The following is a 25,816-nucleotide window of genomic DNA, read 5'->3' as shown; positions in this document are numbered from 1 at the left end:
TAGCCTTGAGCTGAAGAGCTGAGGGACAGCGCCCAGGCCCAGAGTTCAGGCCCCACAACCAACAAAACAACCTGAGCAACAGTGACCAGGTCCTGAGTTCAAGCCCCAGGACTGTCACATTCACACAAAAAGGCATACTGGTGACCTTGCCACCCAGATATTAACTGAAAATAGGTAAGTGAAGAGGTCATGTGAAGAGGAGGGTTGAAATTACACTATGGACAGATCTATATTCACGTAGGCCTGGGGGTGTGGAAAGGCAAGGTTTGTTGCCTCTAGGAACTGTGTGATAATAATAGTAAAGGAAGTCACTGAAATAGCCCCCAAATCATGATGAATCTGTCCTAGGAAGTTTGTGGAATAGGCAGCTAAATAGAGGGAGCCAGAGAAATTTAGTCAATACCAACTGGTAGGGCTGGGAGCCATAGCAGAGTAAAGGGTAACAGTCTAGTAGGGTGGTTCTCAACTGGAGACAACATACCCCAGGGGATATTTGGTAATATTTGGTTGTTCTGTGGGGTGGGCCACACGTGTCTAATAATAGAAGCAAAGATGCTGTAGAATGGCCTGCAGTGTTCCTCACAGTGAAATGATAAGTGTTGAAGTTTTGAAAGCCTGTCCTGGTGCACTGATTCTCAAACTTTGGTTTCAGAATCTCTTTACATTTTTATGGAGCTGAGCACACCCCCCCAAGCATTTTCTTGTGAAAGTAGCCTCTGGATAATTCCACCACACACACATAAAAGAATGAAAGTGAAAAACAACTATGAATCCCAGGATGGACACCCTGGAACTAGTTTGAGAATCTCCTGTGTGGCATGTGAGGTCACAACTTTGGAACAAGATTTGCTGAGTTGGAAGCACAGAGCTCCAGCATGTACCAGCTTGGGGACAACTGGGTTAGCATTTCTAGCCCTCTGCTTCCCCCACAATTTGCTCAGAGTGGTAAGGATAGTGCCTGAAGCTATTATTTAAGTTCAGACTACAAGTTAACTGCTGTGACTCCACCAAACAGGCTTTGGGGGTGATTTTCCTTGATCACATTTTGTCTAAGAAATGAATCTAGACCATGAAGGTAAACAATGGCCTGCAAGCCTAGGAGGATCTGGAAGTGGAAACCCCTTTTATACTAGGGTTGGATGAGAAGGGTTGTGCAATGAAAGGAGGACACTCTAGTCAGACTAATAAAAACTCCTGGGGTAAGGATCCACAGTCTTCAGCAAAACACCAAGCAGGAAGACAGCACTATCCAACATGTCCTCAATCACTTAGAAAAACCTCAGCCTATGCCTTCCACACAAACTTCTGCCCTAACTGAACATGGCGTTAGTATCCCACAGGCACTATTGTGTTTCTTAGTTTCCCAGTGGAGGTTTTTACCCTGTCTGTTGCTCGCAGAGATCACAGCCCACCTAGTGACACCCTCCTAGTTCCTTGACACGTCAGATGGGGCCCTTTTCCAAGATGGCAGTAGCCCCCTAGCCATTTGGGGGGCTCTGTTTCCGTTTCCGGGACAGAATCCGGAAGTAGCAGTTGAGGGTCCTCTTCCCATCTTCAGTTGCGTTGGCAGTTAGAGGACGACGGACGGCGATGGCGGCGGTCGCAGCGGAGCCTGCTGCAGCTGCCGTCGCGGCGGCCGCTGAGGACAGAGAGCTACAACGCGAGGCAAAGCTTGGCCTGGACGACCAGTGGCACCAAATCGAGAATGCCGAGAGTGGACGAGAGCGTCCACTACAAGCCGGCGAAAGCTGGTGAGGCTGGGCTTCAGCGAAACCTTGGCTGAGGGGACGGTGGGGGCATTAGCAAACGCCGGGGACTTAGAAGCCCACGTCTGTGGAAGAAGCGCTGCGGGGGCGGGGGAGGGGCGAGGGAGGGGCAGGTGGGTTCCTGGGCGAGAAGAGCGGGCAAGTGCTTGTGAATGAATCGCAACGTCTGGGAAAGAGGCGGGGCCTGTGTTGGTGCAGTCTTACGCCCTAGAACAAAATGGGGTTCGTTGTGAGGGAGGCGGGGCCGCGTCTTGGAACGTGAAGCCTGGGAAGGAAGGCAGGCTCTGCCCTGTAAGGCTCGGGGCGGGTTTGGGGGGAGGGGGAGAGTGTGGCCTGGTCTGTAATTAGGAAATTAGCGTCGATTACTAGGAGTGGCCTGCAAGCATTGCTAGCCTTCTGATATCCTCCGAAGAGAAGCCTCTTTGCCCATAGTTGTGGGTGAGGAGAGGGAGCTGGGACTTACTGGCGGCTGGGGCCTGGGAACGAGGCTCAGACTGGCACAGTGGAGGGGCGTGGTATGCAGCGGAGGGAAGAAAGTGCTGGGGAGGTGGTGCCTAAGGCAGAAAATGGCGCCTCAAGTGAAGGAAATGTGTGATGCGGTTGTTTCTTTTCTTTTCTTTCTTTCTTTCTTTCTTTCTTTCTTTCTTTCTTTCTTTCTTTCTTTCTTTCTTTCTTTCTTTCTTTCTTTCTCTCTCTCTCTCTCTCTCTCTCTCTCTTTCTTTCTTTCTTCCCTTCCTTTCCCTCCCTCCCTACTTCCTTCCTTTCTTTCTTTGGTTTTTTCATTAAAAAAATTCTGTTGGAGGCCCTCTTTGTAGATTGGGAAAAAGTGCAGGAGAATAGCACAGGAGGGACCTCTGATTTAATTTTTTTTCTTACGTTTTGGCACTTTTATTTTCAGGAGAAAATCGTTACTTTAAAAATACAACCCGCTTCTTGATAAATCGTCTTATTTTACTGATTTCTTTGCTAACCATTGCTTCTTGAAATTTACTGCTTCCGGGTTCATTTTATTTCTCGTCAATTTGCGTCTTGATTTTTGAATTGTGAAACATTTAAGATTTGTGTCAATTTTACACAGCCCAAATTGACGGACATCATATTTAAGTAAGTGATCTGTGTGCTCTTCAAAACTGTCAAGGTCGTGAAAGACAAAGGCCGAAGAACTATTCCAAATAATTCCTGTAATGAATTAAAGCAGTTTAACAAGTTTGATAACTAAATGCAACATGTGATCCTCGATTGGATCCTGGAACAGGAAAAGAATAAATTATTTTAAAAATCAGGGGTTTTCTCATTTTTTTCATTGTAAAATTCCATGGGAAAAAAATCGGTGAAATTTCACTAAAGCCAATAGATAAAATATTATTACTGATAATTCCTTGATTATGATCATTGTGTTGTGGTGGTAAAAGAATATTCTTGGCTTGGGGAAATACTGAAATTTTAGGGATAAGGAATCATCATGTAAGCAACCTATTCTTAAATGGTTAAAAAATTAGCATCTGTTAAAATGCATGAATTGGGGAGATATTGATCAAAAGATGTAAACTTTGGGTTAGACAAGATCAAATTTAGGAGACCCATTGTACAAGATGATGATTATAGTTAATGACAATCTATTGTATACTTGGAAATTGCTAAAAGTAGATTTTACATGTACTTTACAAATTAGAGATGTGATGCAATGGATGTTAATTAGCTTAGTCATTTAATAATGTATACATGTAAAACATGCTGTATACCACAAATGCACAAAATTTTGTGAATTTAAAAATAAATAAAAATACCAAAAAGATGCATATGAAGAAATAACGGTCGAGCAAATGGATAAAATGTTAGATTTGGGGAATCTGAATGAAGGGCATATGGGGAAATTGTTGTATTATTTTTGCCATTTTTATGAGTTTATTTCAAGCAAAAAAAAAAATCAAGTGACAAAATAAAAATGTGTGACTTCACCCAGGTTAAAATTCAGAACTTTACCTTAAGAAATCCTTCAGTGGGGCTGGGAAGGTGGCTCAGTGGTAGAGCGCTTGCCTTGCATGCCTGAGGCCCTGGGTTCGATTCCTCAGCACTACATAAGCAAAAAGAAAAAAGCCGGAAGTGGCACTGTGGCTCAAGTGGTAGAGTGCTAGCCTTGAGCTGAAGAGCTGAGGGACAATGACCAGGCCCAGAGTTCAGGCCCCACGACCGGACCCAAAAAAAAAAAAAAAAAGAAATCCTTCAGTGTCCCTCCCAGATAGACATTCCCATCCCTGCTCCTAGAGAAATGCATCCTAAATTTTGAATTAACATTCAATGTTTTACCACCACGGTATGCATCCCTAAATAGTATTTAATGTCTACGCTTTCCCTTTACATATATGAAGTATATATATGAAACCATACTTCATAGATGAAATACTGGATGCATACTGTGAGCCCTTCTTATAGTATCAGGTGGTACATGGTATCCAAATGATCTTGTTTGTGATGTGAACTTTGATCACTCATTTACCATTGTATCTGGCAGGTTTCTCTCAGTTGTCAAAGTCCCATTTTCTCTTTATTTAAGCAGTATTTCTTTTTAAAACATATACATTGTCCATCTGTTCTCCCAAAAATATCACACCAGCTTCCCATGGTGCACAGTGTAAATGCTGCAATCTTTCCAATGACCTGCAGAGCTTTATGAAGCTGGTTCTCTGCTTCCACTCTGATTTCTTCTGGAATCTTCCTCATTACACACCTCTTCCCTCTCTCCATTTAGACCAACCATATTGGCTCTTCTGGCCATTTCCAGAGAGCTTTGCCCACATTTCAGAGTTCTTTAATAACAATACCAGTAAAATGTGTATCCTTGTTACTGGGGAGACAAGTTGAGATTCTCCAAATATGGAATAGAAAACCAATGTGTTTTTCTATCATTACTTCATAGCTGTCCAGCCAGGAAGAAAAAAACCTAAATCTATAGTAAAAATAAGCAGTAACCAGAATTTTATAGCCCATTTGGACATGTTCAAAAGGGCTTCCAGGTTTTCATCCTTACCCCTTCCTATCTTTATACTCCTTCATGATTGTTATCATTGGTAGATAGCACATGAAATTCTGCCATCTTTGTCAATACCTCTCTGAAAACCTACCAGTACTGGGTTTCCTTTTGGCGTGATGAAAATGTTTTGGAACCAGGTAGAGGTGGTGGTTGCAACAGCTTTGTGAATGTAATGAATACCACTGAATTGTTCACTTTAAAATGGGTTAATTTTATGTTATATGAATTTCACTTCATTAAAAAAATTACCACACCACTGTTGATTCAGTATTGAAACCGGTTTGTCTCTGCTATGGGTATTTCCATAAAGCATTTTTGCTGATCGCCATCTTTTTATGCTTATCTAGGTAAGAGCAAAGCAACTGGAGGTTTTTACTCCATTTTAGGTGGGTTTGCTGCATTGGTCAGGAATGACATTTTCATAAAGTATTTTGATGTCATGAACTAACTCTTGTTTCAGTATTAATATTTGCATTTCTTGTCTTACCAGCTGGCAGATCTAAACATGTGCAACTAATTAATTTGGTCATCAATTTATTTGATTTCTGAGAGAAGTTTATATCTTAAGGGTAAATGTAGACCTTTCTTTTTAACAATGAACTGTGTGCAAACAATGAAATCAGGGCAGGTCTGTGCAGGATGTGGACACCTTCCTAACAGGTAAAAATCGCATGACTCTCATTGTTCAGGTAAAGGAAGGAGGGTGGCTGAGTTCAGAATAAAGCAACAACCTGATGATGATGTGTAAAGGGAAGCCCACAATTTCATTGGAGGTTCAGCCAGGAAATGTTGAGAGTAGCAAATCTTAATTCTCTGTGGTTGACTAATTAACCTGAGAACATAATCCTTTTCTGATATATTATTTTAAAACAGTATTTTAAAAAAAGTGAGTTGGACCTGGCCCTGTGGCTCCTGCTTATAATCCTAGCTGTTCGAGAGGCTGAGAGCTAAGGATCTTGGTTTGATGCCATCCCTGGCAGGAAAGTCTATGAGACTCTTATCTCCAACCATGAAAAAAAAAGCTGGAAGTGGAGCTGTGGCTCAAGTGGTAGAAGCACTAACCTTGAACAAAAGAACCTCAGAGACAGCATCCAGGCTCTGAGTTCCAAGCCTCAGGACCAGCAAAAAAAAAAAAAAAAGAAGAAGAAGAAAGAAAAGTTAGGAAATTAAAGCTTTTATGAAATTGGGAGAATTTAAGATAAATAGAGGGGCTAGGTAGCTCATGCCTGCAATCCTAGAGACCAAGGAGGCTGAGATCTGAGAATCAGGGTTCGAAGCCAGCCCTGGCAGGAAAGTCCTCGAGACTCTTATCTTCAATAAAACCGGAAGTGGCACTGTGGCTCAAGTGGTAGAGCACTCACCTTGAGCTGAAGAGCTGAGGGACAGTGCCCAGGCCCAGAGTTCAAGCCACATGACTGACAAAAATAAAAGATAAATAGAGAGGTTGGAGTCATGGCCCAATTGATAGAATGCCAGCCAATGAGTGAAAGCATCCAGTACCAAGTTTTAGTCCTGGTCTCATACCTAAAAAAAAGTAAAGAAAAGATAAATAGAACTATTCATACTGTCTTTTACTTATAGGTGGAGCAAATTTTTATGGTCTGTGCCCAAATTAGCTTAAACATAAAATAACTTTTAATTGTCACTGTTCTGAATTTAGGAAAGACAAGTCAAGAATACTTAGACCCTCAGATGAGGTGGGGATCAGTCAGAGGGAGTTGAGCTAACAAGAGTGAATCATGGTTGAGAGTTTGTTTGCTGGCTTAGTGGTAGAATCCTTGCCTAGCATGCATGAAGCCTTGGGTTCATGCATAAACAAAAAGCGGGAAGTGGCACTGTGGCTTAAATGCTAGAGTATTAGCCTTGAGCAAAAGAAGCTCAGGGAGAGTGCCTGTGCCCTGAATTCAAGCCCCAGGACCTGGGGGGGGGGAGTAGGAAAGAGAGATGTTTCTTGTTGAAAAGCAACAATGAAACTTGTTCAAACTGCTTGAAGAAGGTGGAGTGGATAAGGGAATGATAAATAGGATGAGGTTGGGATACATTGTATACATATATATAATATATAATAAATTGTGCAACTTATGTACAACTTGTACGGCTAGTGTCTGCTAATAAAACTGAAAAAGATAAAAGTTGTAAAAAAAGGAAACATTTACAGTCCATTTTATGAAAATACACAGTGTTAAATATGACTTAGGATTTTTGTTTCTAGCACAGGGCTTGAACTTTGCCTCTCACTTGTTTAGTCTGCTTGTTTATAGTTGGTGCTTAATCTTAATCCTTTTTCCAGATTTCAGCCTTTTGAGTAGCTAGGATCACAGGCATGAGACAGGGGTACCTAGCTAGGAGCTTATTTTAGCAATACATTTAAATTATTACTATTTTTTAAAGCAAGAGATACTTGGAAACTCATACCTGTAATTCTTGGGAGACTGGGATTGAGAGGATTGAGGTTTCAGGTCAGCCCAGGCAAAAAAGTTAATGAGGCCCCCATCTCAACAACAAACTTACTAGCCGTGATGGTACATGTCTGTCATCCCAGCTATAGTGGGAAGGTATAAATAGGAACATGGTCCATGCTGGTCTGGGCAAAAAGTGAGATTATTTAAAAAATAACCAGAGCAAAAAAGGGCTGAAGATAATGGGTCAAGCAGTAGGGCACTGCCAAGCAAGTAGGAAGCCCTGAGTTCAAACCCCAATACTAGAAAAAAATCCCGAGACAAAAATGAAGTTCTTAACTGGGGCATATATGAATTATATTTTACAGTAATAAACTTGGTGGGACAATGTTATGTTATATTACATTTACTTTCTGAATAAACTAACAACATTTTAATTAACAAATAGAAAATCATATGTCTTACTTTAGAGCCATATTTGTTCTACTTTTCTGTAGTCATAACTATTGGTGTAAATTATTAACCAAAATAACCAATTTTCTTTTCTCCAGACATGAGAAGACTAGAGGATAGAAGATATTCATATAATAGTGCTTTTCATAAGCATGCATTTCATATCATTTTAATAAACAAGTGACTAGCTACATACTATGTATGAGTAACAAGGAATGAGAAAGTTAAAAATCGAAAGATAAAGTTTAAGATAGCATGCTTCCAAAATTGAATAGAGTGCTCTTGAAACAGATGGTAACACCTTTGCCATGCCTTCCACCTGCCTTGATAGATTGTGACATGTACTGATTTCTGAGTTACAATGGTTTGGGTTTTTTAAAAAAGTATTTGAATTGATTTTTGTTTTTTAATTTTTTGGGGGGTCCGGTTGTGGGGCCTGAACTCTGGGCCTGGGTGCTGTCCCTCAGCTCTTCAGCTCAAGGCTAGTGCTCTACCACTTGAGCCACAGCGCCACTTCCGGCTTTTTTCTTTTTGCTTATGTGGTGCTGAGGAATCAAACCCAGGGCCTCAGGCATGCAAGGCAAGCGCTCTACCACTGAGCCACATTCCTAGCCCCAGTATTTGAATTGAATAACAACAATAATAATGTTTTGTGAAAATTTTGTACGAACCTTGAGACCTTTATCAAGCCTATAAAAATTCAGGTTGGTAAGCCAGGTGCTGGTGAGTCATTCCTATCATGCTAACTACTCAAGAGGCTGAGATCTAAGGATCACAGTTTGGAGCCAGCCCAGGCAGAAAAGTCTTTGATACTCTTATCTCCAATTAGCCATCAAAGAGCCAGAAGTGGAGATGTGACTCAAGTACTTGAATACCAGCCTTAAATGAAAAATGCCAAGGGAGAACTTGAGGTCCAGAATTCAAGTTCTAGTACCAGCACGCACACACACAGGTTGGAGGCTAAAGGTATAGCTCATAAGCAGAATGCTGGCCTAGCATGTACAAGGTTCTGGATTCCATGCCCAGCACCAGGGAAAGGAAGTTAAGCCTCATTAGCTGCAAATGACAAGTATTTTGAACCTAATTTAATTGTTCTGTGCCTGCAAAAGGATTTTTTTTTTCAGGTTGGATCCAGGCCTGGAAGTCTTGCTACGAGGTGATCTTAATGTTAGTTTTCAGTAAAGATCTGCTCTTAGATTGAGCAGCGCCTCTCTTTGCATTGAAGGTACCATTAGCCATAAACTAGCTTCATAGACTGACTATATAGAGGCAAGTAAAGCCAGGCATGGGGGATGAAGCTGTATGACAGGGTATGTGAGGGATGAGGGAGGTTTGTAGCATGAACTACCAGGCAGGAGACTATCCCTGGTATAAGTTATCTGGCAGGGTTTGTGCTCCAGAAACACAAACTGGCCAGTTCCACAGAACATGTGCCCACTCGTGTGACTCACTATTCTAAGGATGCTTTTAGCCCTCCATCTCCCAGTCTTTCTGGTCATTTTGTGAACAAGGGAAAGTTGGCATGTCAACGAATCACATTTTGGATCTGGGGGTGTAGCTCAGTAGTAGAGCACATGCTTACCATATACGAGGTCCTGAGTTCATGCCTGGCAATCCCCTGCCCCTCAATCACATCTGTGAGGCTAAATTGCTGGAAAATCATCCAATAATATTAAATGTGTTTATTTGAGGCTGGTAATATGTTTGTGTGTGTTTGTTGTTTCTTTTTGTTTTTGAGACAGGGTCTTTTTTTTTTTTTTTGGGTCCGGTCATGGGGCCTGAACTCTGGGCCTGGGCACTGTCCCTCAGCTCTTCAGCTCAAGGCTAGCGCTCTACCACTTGAACCACAGCGCCACTTCCGGCTTTTTTCTTTTTGCTTATGTGGTGCTGAGGAATCGAACCCAGGGCCTCAGGCATGCAAGGCAAGCGCTCTACCACTGAGCCACCTTCCCAGCTCGAGACAGGGTCTTAATATGTAGCACAAACTGGTCTCAAATTCTCAGTCTTCCTATCTCATTCTCTTGACAGTTGGGATTATAGCTTTGTACCAACAAGCCTGGCTAGTGTCAAAAAGTCATAAGCCTGATGGCTTATGTCTAATTTTAGCTGCTCAGGACGCTGAGATCTGAGAATTGTGGTTTAAAGCCAGCCTGGGCAGAAAAGTCTGTGGGACAATTGATCTCTTATTACCAAGAAAAAGCCAGAAGTGGAACTATGACTCAAGTGGTAGAGCACTAGCCTTAAGCAAAAAAGCCAAGAACAGTGCCTAAAACCTGAGCATAAGCCCCATTACTGGCACCAAATAAGCAAACAAAAATCTATGTAAAGCCAAAGTAATCATTACACATTGAATCATTATAAATGTTTTGAATTATAATGTACTTCATAATTATATAAAATATCCCAATTTTAAGGTTAGAAAACCCCCAAAGAACAATTGCTATGATTTTCTGGATATAAATAAGATAATAAAATTTATTATTTGTCTCTAGTTTAAAAACAACAGCCAAAATCTTAAACACAAAACTGATGAAAATGGCAATATTCAGTTTTAGGAGGAAAACCTTAGAACTGTTTTTAGCATTTTTAATTCTTCTCAGTTTCTGAAAATCTAGACTTTCTAAACTTATCTAGTTCATTTTATTTTTAAGATAGAGTTTTGCTCTGTAGTTCAGGCTGGCCTGGAGCTCAAGGTGCTCCTATCTCAGCCTCCCAAGTGTTGGGATTACAGACGAATACCACCATGCCCAGTTTATCAAATCCATTTTTTTTTTCGGTCATGGGGCCTGAACTCTGGGATGGGCCACTGTCCCTCAGCTCTTCAGCTCAAGGCTGGTGCTCTACCACTTGAGCTACAGCACCACTTCTGGCTTTTTTTTTTTTTTTTTTTTTTGCCAGAATTGAACCCAGGGGCTCATGTATGTAAGGCAAGCACTCTACCACTGAGCCACCTTCCCAGCCCCTCAAATACATTTCTTAACTGAAGAACTTTGTTTCTGTTGATCTGGCCTTTTAAAAATTGGTGTATATACAACAAATGGCTAGGTCTGAGGATGTAGCTCAATTATAATGTGCTTGTTTACCATGTACAAAGCCCTTGGTTCTATCCCCAGTAATGCCAAAACAAATAGGTAACAACATTAGCTGTAAGTAACATTGGCTAAAAATTTTGCACCTAATTTATTATCCTACAGACTAATATAAATCAATTATCTTTACTTCTATAATAAAATCTAATTTCCTACCACTGTGGACTTTTTGTTTGCCATTATCAAGCACATTTTCAGTCCCCCAAACCCACATGAGAGATCTTGCTATGTAGCTCAAATTCAAGTCATCTCCCTGCCTCAATCTCACAAATGCTGGAATGAGGGACTGGGAATGGGGCTTAGTGGTTAGAGTGCTTGCCTAGGATGCATGAAGCCCTGGATTCGATTCCTCAGTACCACATAAAAAGAAAAAGCCAGAAGTGGCACTGTGGCTCGGGGACAGTGCCCCGGCCCTGATTTCAAGCCTTAGGATTGGCAAAAAACAAAAACAAAAAACAAATGCTGGAATGATATTTGCAACTCAAGCCTGGCTTACATTTTCCATCCCTAATCCCATATTTGTCAGTATCTTAAGAAGATAGGTAATCTAACATCCAAATCTCAGTTTCACTGAATAAATAGTTTTGATTGTTTTGTATGTTGCTGAAACCCCTCATGTTGGATTACAATGAGTTGATCATTGAAGTCTGCTAGCAGAGAGAAGCTGTACAACAACCCCTCTTCCTATCCCCCAGATAACCATATGATACTCTTGTTGCATGTCTGGGCCCCAGGTTCCTTGTGAAGCAGCACTGGTATAAACAGTGGGAGGTGTACGTGCAAGGAGGGGACCAGGACGCCAGCACCTTTCCTGGCTGCATCAACAATGCTGAGCTCTTTGAAGGTACCAGGCCTCTGCTTCCCCCTCCCTCTATCAGCCTTACCCTGGAGTCCCCATCTCCTTAGTCTACAAATGATCAAAAGCACAGGTCATTGATTTCTTCTCTGCCTCCCCTGCCCCCACACTGCAGATCAGATAAACTGGCGCCTCAAGGAGGGCCTGGTGGAAGGCAAGGATTATGTGCTGCTCCCAGCAGCTGCTTGGCATTACCTGGTCAGCTGGTATGGCCTAGAGGATGGCCAGCCTCCCATTGAGCGCAAGGTACATGGGTGAGGAAGGTGCTGGGGTTGGGTAGAGTCCCTGGGAGGTCAGGGAGGAAGAAGGTCTTGTAGGCTCAGAATATGTGTCCAAGTGAGTAGGGTGGACATGCCTCTGTGTATATACCCCTCTGCCCTCACAGGTCATAAAGCTGCCCAACATCCAGAAGGTGGAAGTGTATCTAGTAGAACTGCTGCTGGTCCAGCACACTGATATGGACACAATTCTTACTGCTCAATTCAGCCATACTGATACTCTCGGTGAGTGTGAGGGCCATGAGATGAACTTGTGTTCCCAAGTCATAGCCCAATGATTTGAAGATGTTTGGGATTAGGCTGGGGCCTAAAAAGACTACCAGTCAGACTTAAGAACCAAGAAGGTATTGGCCAAAGGTTTTGAGGGTATATGAGCTGCATTCCACTAGCTTGCATAAAAGAAGGGTCAGTCCTCAAGTCCTGATTGTGGGTTAGTCTTTCTCTCTCTCTCTCTCTCTCTCTCTCTCTCTCTCTCTCTCTCTCTCTCTCTCTCTCTCTCTTCTCTCTCTCTCTCTCTCTCTCTCTCTCTCTCTCTCTCTCTCTCTCTCTCTCTCTCTCTCTCTCTCTCTCTCCTTTGGTCAGTCATGAGGCTTAAACTCAAGGCCTGGGTGCAGTCCCTGAGCTCTTGAGCTCTTTTGCTCAAGACTAGTACTCTACCACTTTGAGACACAGCTTCACTTTCAGGGTTTGGTAGTTAATTGGAGATAAGAGTCACAGACAGCTGGGTACAGGTGACTCATACCTGTAATCCTGGCTACTCAGGAGGCTGAGATCCGAGGATCATGGTTCAAACCCAGCCCCGTCAGGAACATCCATGAGACTCTTATCTCCAATTAACCACCAGAAAACCAGAAGTGGTGGCACTGTGGCTCAAGTGGTAGAGCTGAAGAGCTCAGGGACAGGACGCAGGCCCAGAGTTCAAGACCCACAACTGACAAAAAAAAGTCTCACAGACTTTTTTTTTTTTTTTTTTGCTGAGGCTGGCACCCAGCTGGGTTAGGCATTTTGACAAGAGTATGAGAGGTCTGTGAGGATGGCTCTGTCATTCTGCATCTTGGGAGATACTGATTTTAGTTCACCTGTCACAGATGTAGTCTTGAGTACTGCCCGGGAGCATTTTCTGGTGGAGCCTCAGGAAGACACACGCCTTTGGATCAAGAACTCAGAGGGCTCTTTGGATCGTTTGTGCAACACACAGATCACACTGCTTGATGCTGCCATCGAGACTGGGCAGGTAAGAGTGTGAAAGACTTTTTGGTGCAAGTAGCCTGCTAGATGGACTCACCTGGTAGCACTTAGATTGAGGGAGGTCTGGAAACCCAGTAAGCATTCCATTAATGCTTTGCCTTCTGCTTTCTCTTCCTGCAACCCAGTTGGTCATCATGGAGACCCGAAACAAAGATGGCACTTGGCCCAGCACACAGCTGCATGGCATGTGAGCCATTGGGGTGTCTGGTGCAGAGTGGGGGCATCCCACAGCAGGCAGACTGAACCTACAAGTACTGTGCACCTGTGTGTAGTAGGCCTTCAGCTGATAGGGTTTCTCATCCAACCTCAGGAAGAACATGGCGGAAGAAGATGAAGACTTCCAGGGCCAGCCGGGCATCTGTGGCCTTACCAATCTGGGCAACACGTGCTTCATGAACTCGGCCCTGCAGGTTGGGCCACTAGAGCTATGTCTGGCACAGCCATGGGGTGGGCTTCAAGAGCTGGGGGTTAGAAATAGAGCTAGGGGATGGGGGGTGGGGGAGATAACTGCAAAACAAGAGGTCAGGTTGGAATTCAAGGCCCCATGAGTCTGAATTGACATGTTCACATTTGCTTCTGGAGTTATCAACACCTTCTTCCTCCACCTGCTCCCTGCTTTCCCTTCTCGCCTTGTCACCATGCTCTTCCTTCTTAGAGGTATTAACATCTTTCCTTAACTATTCAGCTCCTGTCTTATCCCCAACCCTTCACTCCCCACCCCTCACTCCACCACCCTGTCTTTTCCTCCTCGCTTGACTTCCTTTTCTACATCCTTACTTGGACCACTTCTCTCCTTTCTTCTGCCTTTTTCTCACCATGCCCGCCCCTACAGTGCCTCAGCAATGTGCCCCAGCTCACTGAGTACTTCCTCAACAACCGCTACCTGGATGAGCTCAACTTCCGCAACCCGCTGGGCATGAAAGGTGAACTTGCTGAGGCCTATGCAGACCTGGTGAAGCAGGCATGGTCTGGGTACCACCGCTCTATTGTGCCTAATGTGTTCAAGGTGTGACTCAGCCCCATACACCCCATCCCCCACTTCACTTATCTCTCTGAACTCTCACTCCCTCTGACAGCCTTGCTCATCTTCTCAGAATAAGGTTGGCCATTTTGCAACTCAGTTTCTGGGCTACCAGCAGCATGACTCACAGGAGCTGCTGTCATTCCTCTTGGATGGGCTTCATGAGGACCTCAATCGGGTCAAGAAGAAGGAATATGTGGAACTGTGTGAGGCCAATGGGCGGCCAGATCAGGTAGGCTGCTCCTGAATCAAGTCCTCCACCTTGAGAGACCCATGAAAGACACTAAGCCTGCTACCCCCAGGGAGTCCCTAGCCTACCTGGGCTGCTAGATATACTGCCATTTGCAAAGCTCCCCTGCTATATGACCTCAGTTCCAACCTCAGTTTATTTTTTTTTTTTAACTCCTGGAGACCTTATTGCTTTTTTCTTACGCTTTGGTTTGTTTTTGGAGATACGATCTCACTATGTAGTCCAGACTGGTCTTAGTTTCCTAAACCCTGGGATTACCTGCTTATACCACTATATGCAGCTGCATGCCATTATTTATTTTACAATACAGAGAGAGGAATAGTCCTATGAAAAGTAGTAGCTACAACCAGCAAGGCCAAAGGAAATGCTCTCTTCTCATATTTGGCATCCTTCCTCCCCATGGCTATATCTGTTTTGCTTAAATATAGTTGTTTTAAACACCAACCAGGGGCTGGGAAGGTAGCTCAGTGGTAGAGCATTTGCCTTGCATGCATAAGGCCCTAGGTTCGATTCCTCAGCACCACATAAGCAAAAAGCCGGAAGTGGCGCTGTAGCTCAAGTGGTAGAGCGCTAGCCTTGAGATGAAGAGCTGAGGGACAGCGCTTAGGCCCATAGTTCAGGCCCCACGACCGGACCCCAACAAAAAACATAAACAAACAAAAAACACCAACCAGGCCAAGCACTGATGGCTTACATGTATAATTCCTAGCTATTCAGAATCAAGGCTCAAAGTGAGCCTGAGCAGACAAATTTAAGAAACTCTTACAACTAACTGGTGGCTCATGCCTGTAATCTTAACTGCTCAGGAGGCTGAGATCTGAGGATTGTGGTTCAAAGCCAGCCTAGGCAGGAAAGTCTATGAAACTCTTATCTCAAATTAGGCACAGAAAAAGCCTAAATGGTGCTGTGGCTCAAGTGGTAGAGTGCTAGCTTTGGGAGCTCAGGAACATTACCTGAGTTCAGGCCCAGAGTTCAAGCCCCAAGATAGCCAAAACAAAGCCAGAAGTAGAGCTGCGGTTCAAGTGGTAGAGTGCCAGTGTTGAGCAAAAAAGTCAAGCAGGAGCTGAGTTCAAGTTTCAGTACAAGTATATACATACATACACACACACACACACACACACACACACACACACACGTGCGCGCACACACGCGCAAACACACACACACCAGCCAGTACTTTTGTACTTTTTTTGTCAGTTGTGGGGCCTGAACTCTGGGCCTGAGCACTGTCCCTCAGCAGTTCAGCTCAAGGCTAGCACTCTACCACTTGAGCCACAGTGCCACTTCCAGTTTTCTGGTGTTTTCTTGGAGATAAGAGTTTCATGCCTTTCCTGCCCAGGCTGGCTTTATGCCACGATCCTTAGATCTCAGCCCCTTGAGTAGCTAGGATTACAGGCGTGAGCCCCCAGTACCCGGCTCCCTTTTGTACTTTTTTTGGATACTGATTTTAAAAGGATAAGTTATAATAAATTTTTAAATTTTGTTTGTGTTTTCTTTTTTGTGTGTGTGCCAGTCCTGGGGCTTGAACTCAGGGTCTGTGCACTGTCCCTGAGCTATTTTTGCTCAAGGCTAGCATTCTACCACTTGAACCACAGTTCCACTTCTGGCTTTTTGCTGGTAAATTGGAGATAATAGTCTCAAGGACTTTCCTGCCTGGTTTGGCTTCAAACAATGATCCTCAGGTCTCAGCTTCCTGAGTAGCTAGGATTACAGGCGTGAGGCACCGGCATCCAGCTTCCAACCTCAGTTCTAGCCATAGCTCTAGCACCAGTCTGTCCTCATATCCAACTCAAAAGTTAACTCTAACTACACACCTGTCCCACGTAAACCCCAGTTCTGACAGTGAGTATGGGTTACAGATAGCTTGAGCTGCCATTCCGTAGCTGGCTTTGAACACTGTGCTTATCCCATATGAATATCCCCAAATCATGGTTTCCCCATGCCATGGGTAAGCCCTCCACTTACTTGTCCATGCTATCAACAGGAGGTAGCTCAGGAGGCCTGGCAGAACCACAAACGGCGGAACGATTCTGTGATTGTGGACACTTTCCATGGCCTCTTCAAGTCCACGCTGGTGTGTCCTGATTGTGGCAATGTGTCTGTGACCTTCGACCCCTTCTGCTACCTCAGCGTACCATTGCCTGTGTGCCATAAGAGGGTCTTGGAGGTCTTCTTCATCCCCATGGATCCTCGCCGCAAGCCAGAGCAGGTGGGAGGGCTGGGAACACAATAGGGGACATGAAGTCAGCTTTGATTATTTTACACATGTCAAGAGTTTCATGTATTAACACCACAAGTCCTTCTGATCTGTTGTGGACACTATTTCTCCCTTAGCACCGGGTTGTGGTCCCCAAGAAAGGCAATATCTCCGATCTCTGTGTGGCTTTGTCTAAACACACTGGTATTGCTCCAGATAAGGTGAGACACTGCAGATGCAGGCTGAGGGGTGGGATTCAGAATCAAGGGGGCACAATGCCCTAGGGAGATCTTTAAGACTGACCCCCCCAATCCCATTCCCAGATGATAGTGACCGATGTCTTCAGTCACCGTTTCTATAAGCTCTACCAGCTGGAAGATCCTCTGAGCAGCATCCTGGACCGTGATGATATCTTTGTGTGAGTGAAGAGATCAAGTGGGAAGAATGGTTGCATTATAACCTGCTCTGTTTTTTGGGGGGGCATTCTTATGGATGGACCACAGAGTCTCAGAAACATGGTAGGCAAGCGATTTACCACTGAGCCACACTGCAGTATATTTGTTTATTTTTATGCCAGTGTTGAGGTTGAACTCAGGGCCTTGAGCTCTCCCTAGGCTTTTTTTTGTCCCTGGCTGGTGCCTTACCACTTGAGCCAGCCCTCTAACCCTGTCTTTTGCTGATTTATTGGAGATGGAGTCTCACAGATTATTCTGACCAGGCTTCATACTACCATCTTCAGCAGCCTTCTGAGTCATTAGGATTATAGTCTTGAGCCACCAGTGCCTAGCCATTCTTTTTTTTTTTTTTTTTTTTCAATTTCTAATTTTTATTGATGTTAGTCTTGGGGCTTGATCTCAGAGTCTGGGCACTGTACCAGAGCTTTTTTGCTCAAAGCTAGCATTCGACCAGTTGAGCCACAGTTCTACTCCTGGCTTTTTGGTGGTTAATTGGAAATAAGAGTCTCAAGGACTTTCCTGCCTGGACTGGCTTTGAAGAACAATACTCAGATCTGAGTCTCCTGAGTAGCTAGGATTACAGATATGAGCCACTGGCTCCCAGTTTCACTTCCATTTTTTACTTTTTTTTTTTTTTTTTTTTTTTAGCTAAGCTGTGGATTGAAGCCAGTGTATCATGTGTGCTAGGTAAATGAGCTATAGCCCCAGTCACAGAATTTTTTTTAATCTTTAGGCAACTTAAAACTAAATAGAGGAAGTGGCTCAAGTGGTAGAGCACTCACCTGAAACTGAAGAGCTCAGGGACAGCATCCAGGCCCCGAGTTCAAGACCCACAACCGACAAAAAACAAAAACAAAAACAAAAACCTTAAACAAAAACCAGTGAGGTGGCTCACTGGTAGAGCGCTTGCCTTGCATGCCTGAGGCCCTGGGTTTGATTCCTTAGCACCACATAAAAAAGAAAAAAGCTGGAAGTGGCGCTGTGGCTGAGCGCTAGCCTTGAGCTGAAGAGCTGAGGGACAGCACCCAGGCCCAGAGTTCAGGCCCCACGACCGGACCCCTCCCTAAAAAAAAAAAAAAAAAAAAAAAAACCTTAAACAGATTGCTGGACACTGGTGGCTCACACCTGTAATCCTAGCTACTCAGAAGGCTGAGATCTCAGGATCGTGATGCAAAGCCAGCCCCAGCAGGAAAGTCCATGAGACTCTTATATCCAAATAACCACCAGAAAACTGGAAGTGGCAATGTGGCTCAAGTGATAAAGCACTAGCCTTCCCTTAAAAGCTCAGGGACAATGCCCAGGCCCAGAGTTCAAGCCCCATAACCAACCAACAAAAAAAAATAACTAAGGGCTTTGTATAGAAATTTTCTTTGTAAACCAAGCAAAGTTTTACAAAAGGGTTTTTAAGCTACTCTGTCACTAAAAAAATTAACACTTTCAGCCCTCTAGTATGATTAAAATACTTCTAAAACAGCACATAAACAAAGTACTGTCAGTTACATAATAGTTTGTAAAGTACAATACATTTATCAGTTTCTCAGACTCCTTTAAAAAGAGGTTTACAGCCAGATGCCAGTGTCTCACACCTGTAATCCTAGCTACTAAGGAGGCTGAGATCAGAGGATCACAGTTCAAAGCCAGCCTGAGCAGGAAAGTCCTTGAGACTCTCCTCTTCAGTTCATCACAGAAAAAGCCAGAAGTAGAGCTGTGGCTCAAGTAGTAGAGTGCTAGCCTTGAGCAAAAAGAAGCTCAGGGACAGCTCCCAGAACAAGTTCAAGCCCTAGGACCAGCAAAAAGAAAAACAAAAACTATAACAGTAAATGGAATGCTTGGGGGTAGAGTCAGGGAGGCTTTCTTGGGATAGCATAATTATGTGTAACCTGATATCCATCCCCACAGATATGAGGTGACAGGCCGGATTGAGCCCATTGAGGGTTCAAGAGATGATATTGTAGTTCCTGTCTACCTGCGGGAGCGCACACAAGCCCGGGACTACAACAATTCCTACTATGGTCTGATACTTTTTGGGCATCCTCTGCTGGTTTCAGTGCCCCGGGACCGGTTCTCTTGGGAGGGCCTGTATAACATCCTGATGTACCGGCTTTCGTAAGTGTCTCCTTCCCAGGGTCAAGAGAGGTGGGGGTCTGAATGAAGACCTGGGGATTCAGCTGCTATTTGGAACTTCCCCATCAGCTATCAAAAGACTTCTGTTCTTAGGAATTAGGGATACAGAGGTGAATAAGGCAGAAAGTAGGGACAACCTCACCTTGTGTTTGTCTCCTTCTCAAAGGGTCTGGGTGTGCTTTTGCTAGCAGATTGTAACTAAAATTTACAAAATTATATAAAAATTATTTAGTTGCACTGTAACTAATATCCAGAGTCCTTTCTGTGTATTATACATTTGACTCCAAAGTCCACCACTCAGAGGCATCCTTAAGAGGTATTCACAGCTGGGTGTGTGTCTGCAGTGGTTTGTTAGATTAAATCCACACTCCTGACTGGCACAGGAGCGCCTGTGTTCTTGGGCTACTGCTGGCATGGCATCTATAGCCTCTCTGTGTATTTACATCCCTACCTCATACCTTTCTACCCGCCGAATTAGGAACTCTTTATGTGCAGGTTCACTGTGGACTTGCTCTCCATCAACACCAAAGCAAAATCCTGGGTTCTGCTGCCATTGTCCTTGTGCCCTACCTAGCCTTGTGAGTCTCCTGTTTTTTCTGTTGCAGGCGGTACGTGACCAAGCCCACCTCAGATGAGGAGGATGATGGAGATGAGAAAGGTGAGGGAAAGGAGGGAGACAGGGTCAAAAAGAATCAGGATCTTGGCCAGATACTGGTGACTCATTCTTGTAAATCTATTCAGAAGGCTGAGGATCATGGTTCAAAGCCATCCCTGGCAGAAAAGTCTATAAGACACTTGTCTCCAATTAACTACTGAAAAAAGCTGAAAGTGGAGCTGTGGCTCCAGTGGTAGAGCACTAGCCTTGAACACAAAAACTCAAGGACAGTGCCCAGTACCTGAGTTCAAACCCCCTTGACTGGCACACGAGTAATAATAATAATAATAATAATAATAATAGTGATTTGAACGTGTGTTCCATGGCCTATGTGGGAATGAGGGTCTGTGGGTGGCAGTTGGGGGCAGGTGAACCCCACACTGGGTTTGTTGGGGTGTGCATTGCATGCAGCTCAGTCCCATGGACTTCCTTATTCCAGGAGATGACAATGAGGAGGAGGAAGAGGAGGAAAATGAAGCCAGCAGTGATGAAGAAGGGAAAGAGGAGATCCCCGGACCTTCCACCAGGGGCGACCTCCAAGACTCTGAACCTGAGCAGCCTGGACCCAGTTCTGGTGTTAACAGAAGATGCCCATTTCTCTTGGACAACCGCCTTCACACATCTCAGTGGCCCCCAAGGCGCCGCCGCAAGCAACTGTTCACCCTGCAAACAGTCAACTCCAATGGGACCAGCGACCGCACCATCTCCCCGGAAGAAGTGCAAAGTATGTCATTTGGGAGTTGAACTGGGGCAATGGCGTGAGGGGCGGGATTTCCTAGCAACAGAAGCCATGACTGCCACCTCTGCACCCTCAGCCCAGCCGTACATCGCTATGGACTGGGAGCCTGAGATGAAGAGACGCTACTACGATGAGGTGGAAGCTGAGGTAAATGGGACCCCAGGGATGGGGGTACTTACAGCTCATGCTTCTCAAACCTTCATACATCTTCTCCCCAACACTAGCCTGTGCCGTGTGTGTGTGTGTGTGTGTGTGTGTGTGTGTGTGTGTGTGTGTGTGTGTGTGTGTGTGTGCGCGTGCGCGCGTGTGTGTGCCCATCCTGGAGCTTGAACTCAGGTACTGGGCACTGTCCCTGAGCTCCTTTTACTCAAAGCTAGTGCTCTACTAATTTGAGTGCCAGCTCTATTCCTGGCTTTTTGGTAGCTAATTGAGATAAGAACCTTATGGACTTTCCTTTCTGGGCAAGCTTTGAACCAGGATCCTCAGATTTCCTGAGTGGCTAGGATTACAGATGTGATCCACCAGCACCTTGCACCAGATTTTGACACTTGGACATTTGATGGGAGCCTGGCATTCCTAGCTTCATTTGGCCTGTCCCCCTCCCCCCTAGCCCTGTTTCTCTGCCCTCCTTACACCATACATCGCTGTGTACTTGCCCCCCACCCAGGGCTATGTGAAGCATGATTGTGTGGGCTACGTACTGAAGAAGGCCCCAGTGCAGCTGCAGGAGTGCATCGAGCTCTTCACCACCATGGAGACCTTGGAGAAAGAAAACCCCTGGTGAGGATCCAGCGTGGCTGGGAGGGACTTTGTGGGTGGCATTCCTTGCCCGGGATTCCAGTTCCTTGACAAGATATTCTCCATCTACTCCATCAACTCCTTCCTGCCACACTGGCCACAGGATACATACACACACACACACACACACACACACACACACACACACACACACACACACACACACACACACACACACACACACACACACACACACACACACACACACACACACACACACACACACACACACACACACACACACACACACACACACACACACCAGATTGCCAAGCAGAAGTATGAGTTCAAACAAATGAGTGTACCAGGCAAACTGAAAGTCAGAGTCCCCTTTAAAATCTGAACTGGGCACCAGTGACTCACACCTGGTGTTCTAGTTACTCAGGAGGCCGAGATCCAGAGGATCGTGATTTGGAGCCAGCCTAGGCAGAAAAGTCCATGAGATTCTAACTCCAAAATAACCAACAAAAAGCAGGGCAGGAGGTGTAACGCAAGTGGTAGAGCATCAGCTACATGCAAGAAAACCAAAGAAACGAAAGACCCTGAGTTCAAACCCCAGTACCAGCGCGGGGGGGAGGGGGGGAGGGAGGGGAATGAAAGCAAGTGTTTGTTAGCCCTTATCATAGTCATTGTGAGGAAGAGACAGGAACATGGCTAGTTTAAGGCCTCCTAGGCTACATAGTAAGATCTTGCCTCCATAAAACCAAATCTAAATAAGGATATCTCAGCAGATGAGACAGGGCATATAGAAGCTGGGCAGTACCTAGGTAACAGGGACTTTGTCTGTAGGTACTGCTCTTCCTGCAAGCAACACCAGCTGGCTACCAAGAAGCTGGATCTGTGGGCACTACCGGAGATCCTCATCATCCACCTGAAGCGGTTTTCCTTTTCCAAGTTTTCCCACGAGAAGCTGGACACCCTGGTGCAGTTTCCTATCCGGTCAGGGACCCCAAGGAGAACAGAAGGTGTAGGGGGGAAGTGGGAAAGGAAGGACAACAGGGAAGAGGGTACAGTATTAAATATGTCCTCCTTACCCATAGGGACCTGGACTTCTCTGAATTCGTCATCAAACCACAAAACGAGTTGGCTCCAGACCTGTACAAATATGATCTCATTGCAGTTTCCAACCACTACGGGGGCATGCGTGATGGCCACTGTATGTTCTGTGTGGTGGGCAGGGCAGGGAAGTTCCTGGGGGTCTGGATTAAGAGGGTGAGGATGCCCCCAGTGGGTGATTAAGCATGTGGGCTAGAAGAGAGGTTATCCAGGGCTGGGGGAGAGAGTCTAGCCATCTCAGAGAGCCAGGAGGATGGGTGAGGATGGGTTCTGGTCCCTTCCAGATACAACATTTGCCTGCAACAAGGACAGCGGCCAGTGGCACTACTTTGATGACAACAGCGTCTCACCTGTGAATGAGAATCAGATTGAGGTGCAGCTTCTGTCCTCCCTTCTCTTCTTCTCCTATCTATATCCCCCTTCCCCAAAGCCACACTGACTGTGTCCTCTCCTTGCAGTCCAAGGCAGCCTATGTCCTGTTCTACCAACGCCAGGATGTGGCACGTCGCCAGCCCCAGCCTGACTCATCTGTTCCCTCAGCCTCCCCTGCCTTCAAGTCCTCACCAGGCCCTGAGTTCATGGATGTTGAGGTGCCCTAGTATCTGATATAGGAAAGAAAGACCTCTCTGACACCCTGCTTCTCATGCCCAACCCTCTCTTATAAGTGTTCAGTGCCTCCACCAGGCATTGCAGGCTTCGTCCATGGCTACTGTTCTCCTGTGCTGCTGCATTGCTCTGTTCCAGGAGGAAGAGGCCCTGTGCCACCCACCCATGTGCCCCTAGAATAGTAACCTTCCCTCCTAGTCTTATTTATGTGTCCCCATCCCTCTTTCCTCCCCCTGGAGTGTTTCTAGTGATTGGTGATGGGGGTTAAACCTGAACACAGAGTGTATTTTCTTATTGAGACCCTGTATCTTATGCTGTGTATGTGATATATATATATATATATATATATATATATATATATATATATATATATATATATATATATAAAGTTCCAGTTTGTTCTTGCACAGCAGTGGACTTTTTCCCCCCAACAGACTTACTAGGTAACAGTTTTAGACCTGGATTTTGTGTGCTTAAAGATATGATACGTGAGGTGTGTGTGCGTGTGTGTGTGTGTGTGTGTGTGTGTGTGTGTGTGTGTGTGTGTGTGTGTGTATGTGAGTGAGAGAGAGAGAGAGAGAGAGAGAGAGAGAGTTGGTCCTGGGACTTGAACTCAGGGCCTGGGTGCTGTCCCTGAGCCACAGCTCTACTTCCAACTATTCGATGGTTAATTGGAGATAAATATCTCATGGACTTTCCTGCCTAGGCTGGCTTCAAACTGCAATCCTCAGATCTCAGCCTCCTGAGTAGCTAAGATTATAAGCATGAGACACCAATGCTGAGCTGGTTATCATTTTATGTGTTTATTGAACACCATCTGTGTGCCAGATACTAACCCAAGCACCAGATGTATGCCCAGTTTTTCCAGAGCGTTTTCCAAGTACCATCTCAATCCTCACATTGTATCATTTCATGTCAGGGTTGTCACCTGTGGTTTCAGATAGGGAAAGTGGGGCATGGAAGGGAAGGAATGGCTCACATATGGTCAGGAGATCCATATGTCTCATCAGTCACACTGGAGTCAGTTCCTGGAGGTGGGGCATTGGCTTGTCTGGATCCCACTCCGCCAAGCCTTCTGAAGACCTGAGTACACAGGGAGTACCTGGAAGGCAGTCGTCCCTGTAGGCAAGTGTCATTTTGGGACACATGAATACATACCATGGGCTAGGATTATGGCTCAGTGGTAGAGGGTTCGATTTCTCAGTACCACATAAACAGAAAAAACAGAGGTGGTGCTGTGGCTCAAGTGGTAGAGTGCTAGCCTTGAGCAAAAAAAGTTCAGGGACAATGCCCAGGCCCTGAGTTCAAGCCTAATGACTGGCAAAAAAAAAAAAAGAAAAGAAAAGAAAAAGAACACACACCAAGCCAGGTGCTGGTGGCTCACGCCTGCAATCCTAGCTACTCAGGAGGCTGAGATCTGAGGATCAAAGCCAGCCTGGGCAGGAAAGTCTGTGAGACTCTTATCTCCAATGAACCACCAGAAAACAAGAAGTGGCTCAAGTGGAAGAGCATTAGCCTTGAGCTGAAGAGCTCAGGGACAGCTCCTAGGCCCAGAGTTCAAGCCCCATGACCGACAAAAAAAAAAAAAAATACACACCAGCTCACATCTCAGACCACTAATAGTGTCCTCTGTCCCCTTGAAAAATTCTCTAAAGATGTTAGAATGGCTGACAAGCTGACAGGACATGAGTCTCTGGTGTCCTAGCCCTTGGATATTTACCCACTAGGACACCCCCCCCTCCCAGGCAAGTACCCTGCTGTCATCAAGGCTGCTGTGTACTCACTGTCCCCTGCTGGGCTCTACTCAGAGGAGTCACCTCTCACCACTGAGAAACTTGGCTCAAGTGAGGACAGCTGCAGGGAGAACAAATGTGTGGCAGTTGGACATATAAATGAGCCACCCAGCCTTTCCAGAGGAGGGAGAGAGGAAGGGGTTAGGGAGAGGAAAGAGAGAGAGCCCTGATCCAGGGTAGTAGAGATGCCATTCCCACAGCATTCCTCCAATTTGCTCCCCCCATACTGCCTCCACACTGGGCTTGGCAGGACCCCCTGAGAAGGTTACTTGGTCTCAGCACTGCCACCCACAAACCTTCTGATCACTTGTCATTGACAGTCAGGAACCAAGGCAGTTGATGTAAGGAACTAAGCTCAAACTGACTTAAATGCAAATAGCAGAATACTAGTTTCAGTTATGTCAATCCAGAAACTCAAATGCTATCACTGAATCCCTTTGAAGACCATGATTAAATCACTGTCATCACCCTACTGTGCAGATTAAGAAGCAGGCATAAAGCTGGGTACCAATGGCTAATGCCTGTAATTTTAGCTACTTAGGAGGCTGAAATCTGAGGATTGTGGTTCAAAGCCAGCCCAGGTAGGAAAATCTGTGAAACTCAATTCCAATTAACCATCAAAACACTGGAAGTGGAGCTGTGGCTTACATGGTAAAGTGCTAGCTTTGAGCAAACAAAACCTCAGAGACAGCACATAGGCCCTGAGTTTAAGTCCCAGGACTAACACACACACAGAGAGAGAGAGAGAGAGAGAGAGAGAGAGAGAGAGAGAGAGAGAGAGAGAGAGAGAGAGAGAGAGAGAGAGAGAGAGAGAGAGAGAGAGAGAGAGAGAGAGAGAGAGAGAGAGAGAGAGAGAGAGAGAGAACAGACATAAAGAGCTGGCACAGAGGCTGGGATGTATCTCTGGTAGAGTGCTTACCTAACATATATAAGAACCCAGGCTCCATCCTCAGCACCAGAAAGCAAACCAAAAAAGCTGTCACACAAAAAGCTGAACCTGAG

General features: G+C 45.2%; 1 protein-coding gene across 2 annotated transcripts; it reads left to right on the top strand.

Moving 5' to 3' along the window:
- The first annotated feature begins 874 nt into the window (after positions 1–874).
- On the top strand, positions 875–23,335 carry Usp11 (ubiquitin specific peptidase 11). Of its 2 annotated transcripts, XM_070040547.1 has the most exons (22): positions 875–945; positions 1,559–1,751; positions 11,473–11,582; positions 11,710–11,840; positions 11,980–12,097; positions 12,961–13,106; positions 13,246–13,307; positions 13,431–13,530; positions 13,953–14,126; positions 14,215–14,373; positions 16,376–16,600; positions 16,726–16,809; positions 16,912–17,006; positions 18,943–19,149; positions 19,773–19,825; positions 20,262–20,546; positions 20,638–20,708; positions 21,229–21,341; positions 22,149–22,298; positions 22,400–22,515; positions 22,700–22,788; positions 22,874–23,335. In XM_070040547.1, exons 1-22 carry the CDS (start codon positions 876–878, stop codon positions 23,012–23,014), a joined length of 2,892 nt encoding a protein of 963 aa, XP_069896648.1. In that variant the 5' UTR covers position 875; the 3' UTR covers positions 23,015–23,335. The 2 variants fall into 2 exon arrangements, with proteins under 2 accessions (XP_069896648.1, XP_069896649.1); XM_070040548.1 differs by lacking the exon at positions 13,953–14,126.
- Positions 23,336–25,816: the final 2,481 nt, after the last annotated feature.

This window comes from Dipodomys merriami, unplaced genomic scaffold (assembly GCF_024711535.1).
Source record: "Dipodomys merriami isolate MVZ:Mamm:240054 unplaced genomic scaffold, mDipMer1.0.p SCAF_3, whole genome shotgun sequence".
NCBI classification, from domain to species: Eukaryota; Metazoa; Chordata; class Mammalia; order Rodentia; family Heteromyidae; genus Dipodomys; species Dipodomys merriami.
The sequence above is the reverse complement of the archived record's forward strand: the minus strand, read 5'-3'. Positions and strand labels throughout refer to the sequence as shown.